The sequence below is a fragment of the Mandrillus leucophaeus genome, unplaced genomic scaffold, assembly GCF_000951045.1.
Source record: "Mandrillus leucophaeus isolate KB7577 unplaced genomic scaffold, Mleu.le_1.0 Scaffold272, whole genome shotgun sequence".
Taxonomy (NCBI): domain Eukaryota; kingdom Metazoa; phylum Chordata; class Mammalia; order Primates; family Cercopithecidae; genus Mandrillus; species Mandrillus leucophaeus.
The window spans coordinates 357,202-358,955 of NW_012102832.1; the positions used below are offsets into that span (position 1 = coordinate 357,202).

Sequence of the window (1,754 nt, forward strand, 5' to 3'; positions counted from 1 at the left end):
GCTGAGGCAGGCAGATCATGAGGTCAGGAGTTTGAGACCAGCCTGGCCAGCATGGTGAAACCTCGTGTCTACTAAAAATACAAAAATTAGCCAGGCGGGGTAGTGTGTGCCTGTCGTCTGAGCTACTCGGGAGTCTGAGGCAGGAGAATCACTTGAACCCAGGAGGCGGAGGTTGCAGTGAGCCGAGATTGCGCCACTGCACTCTAGCCTGTGTGACGGACACTCTATCTCAAAAAAAAAAATAAGGCCAGGCACGGTGGCTTACGCCTGTAATCCCAGCACTTTGGGAGGCCAAGGTGGGTGGATCACGAGGTCAGGAGATCGAGACCATCCTGGCTAATACGGTAAAACCCTGTCTCCACTAAAAATACAAAGAAAATTAGCTGGGCATGATGGTGGGTGCCTGTAGTCCCAGCTACTGAGGAGACTGAGGCAGGAGAATGGCATGAACCCGGGAGGCAGAGCTTGCAGTGAGCCGAGATCGTGCCACCGCACTCCAGTCAGGACGACAGAGTGAGACTCCATCTCATAAAAAAGAAGCCCAGTGTTATTCTGACTCTTTTTTTTTTTTGAGATGGAGTCTCGCTCTGTTGCCCAGTCCAGAGTGCAGTGGCACAATCACTACAACCTCTGCCTAAGTTCAAGTGATTCTCCTGCCTCAGCCTCCTGAGTAGCTGGGATTACAGACAGCACCACCATGCCCAGCTACTTTTTTTTTTTTTTCTTTTTGAGATGCAGTCTCTCTCTGTGACCCAGGCTGGAATGCAGTGGTGCGATCTCTGCTCACTGCAACCTCTGCCTCCCGGATTGAAGTGATTCTTGTGCCTCAGCCTCCCGAGTAGCTGGGATTACAGGTATGCACCATCACGCCCAGCATATTTTTATTTTTTTAGTAGAGATGGTGTTTCACCATGTTGATTAGGCTGGTCTCAAACTCCTAACCTCAAGTGATCTACCTGCTTCGGCCTCCCATAGTGCTGAGATTACAGGCGTGAGCTACCGCACTCCAGCCTGGGTGACAAAGCGAGACTCCGTCTCAAAAAAAAAAAAAAAAATCAATTATTGAGTAAGTAGATGGACATGAATGGAGCTCAGTGTAAGCTGTGAATTATGGAATTGTGAGAAGACCTTTAGAAGTAATACTCAGCCTTAATTTTACAGAATCCGGAGGATAAAAGACTATGATGCCAATTTTAAAATAAAGGACTTCCCTGAAAAAGCTAAGGATATCTTTATTGAAGCTCACCTTTGTCTCAACAAGTAAGTGAACTTCCTATCTTTACCCATTCTGTTCTCAGCAGTTAGTTATTATTTTAGGCACAGTTTTTTGTTTGTTTTTGTTTTGCACAAATTTGTTTTCTGCCTTCAGGTAAGATATCTAGAGTGAGAGAACTTCCTATATTGGAAGTAATTAGTGACTGAAGCTGTCTTTCACTCCTCTCTCTGCTTCTGGGAATTTCTACCATTTGGTCTGTCTCAGTTCCACCTGCATATGTTGGGACCTTGTGCTAGAATAGCTGCCTTTTTCACCCCATCTGATCCCTGAATTCATCCTGATCTTTTTTGTGTGTTTGTCTTATGTATCTTCATTTCCCTTTCCTTGGTTATTTTGAATATATTTCTTGTGAAAATTTCCAGCTCTCCCTCCACTTTTATTTTTTAATTTTTTGTTTTGAGATGGAGTCTTGCTGTCTCACCCAGGCTGGAGTGCAATGGCACAATTTAGGCTCAACCTCCACCTCCCTGGTTCAAGC

General features: G+C 45.4%; 1 protein-coding gene across 3 annotated transcripts in view; it reads left to right on the forward strand.

Moving 5' to 3' along the window:
- Positions 1–1,754, forward strand: part of MRPL45 (mitochondrial ribosomal protein L45) — a 37,663-nt gene that overhangs the window by 5,582 nt on the left and 30,327 nt on the right. For all 3 annotated transcript variants that reach the window (XM_011984698.1, XM_011984697.1, XM_011984699.1), the window contains exon 4: positions 1,162–1,260. In XM_011984698.1, coding sequence (XP_011840088.1) covers positions 1,162–1,260 — 99 coding nt within the window. The remainder of the gene's footprint in view (positions 1–1,161; positions 1,261–1,754) is intronic.